This window comes from Perkinsus marinus, assembly GCF_000006405.1.
Source record: "Perkinsus marinus ATCC 50983 genomic scaffold scf_1104296945788, whole genome shotgun sequence".
Lineage (NCBI taxonomy): Eukaryota > Perkinsozoa > Perkinsida > Perkinsidae > Perkinsus > Perkinsus marinus.
Window position 1 is genome coordinate 518 of NW_003211067.1, and position 828 is coordinate 1,345.

An 828-nucleotide genomic window follows, 5' to 3' on the forward strand; every position below is an offset into this window, starting at 1 on the left:
AAAGTCCGTAATCAATGATCCAGGATGCGAGCCACGTCGTATCATTAAGTATTAATCCATAAGATTCGAGCTAATACTCACGCTAAGGAGGCTTATTCCCCCTCGCTTCCGCTGAGCTATGGTCAATGCTGATAAAATCCATCGATCAATCCTCACAACGCATGCCAAACGGAGATGGATCCATCGATGAGATATTGATTTGAGTCTCGCGAGGACTGTATATAATTGTACACCACTATTATAAATCATAGTATCGAATATTACTTCATATCATGATATAAACCTAACGTTATCTCGGCAACCGACGAACACCGATCGAGTGCAAATTATCGTTCTTCTGGAGAGTCAAACCCTAACTGTCCGAATATCCATACGTGATAAGTGAGGGCTGATTCGATGTGATCACTTCCTGATTACTATTACGCTCCAACTCTCTAAGTACTCCCCTGTTCCAAAGCCTACCGAGAGACGCTATCAACCCCGAGACGTACAGTCGGCGATCCCAAGGATGGAAAGCCAGCAATTCTTGTTCTTCTTGCATTTGGAACTTGGCCTCCTCTATATAAGGCGCCATGTAGGGGACCATAGGATCGTAGTTTTGCAGCTCTAGTAGAAGATGCAGCTTTCGGCCAGCCAGAACGGCCCCTACGGAACAGAAACCTCGCATGAAGAATAACCACAAAAACACCTACCTCTCATCATTCGTCTGTACCTCTGGATTCGGATATCTTCTGGAATGATATCTAGTGCTCGTTCAACAATCATATCCTAACATGGTACAATGTCATCAACGAAGATCGAACCGGGTACCTTGTCGTTCATAGCGTC

General features: G+C 44.7%; 1 protein-coding gene across 1 annotated transcript; it reads right to left on the reverse strand.

Annotated features, from left to right (window-relative positions):
- Window positions 1-431: 431 nt before the first annotated feature.
- Window positions 432-765, reverse strand: Pmar_PMAR016296 (conserved hypothetical protein; the record flags this gene model as incomplete). Its single annotated transcript, XM_002779704.1, has 2 exons — window positions 432-645; window positions 693-765. Coding segments are annotated over 2 exons (287 nt in total), but the record flags the coding sequence as incomplete, so codon positions are not given.
- Window positions 766-828: the final 63 nt, after the last annotated feature.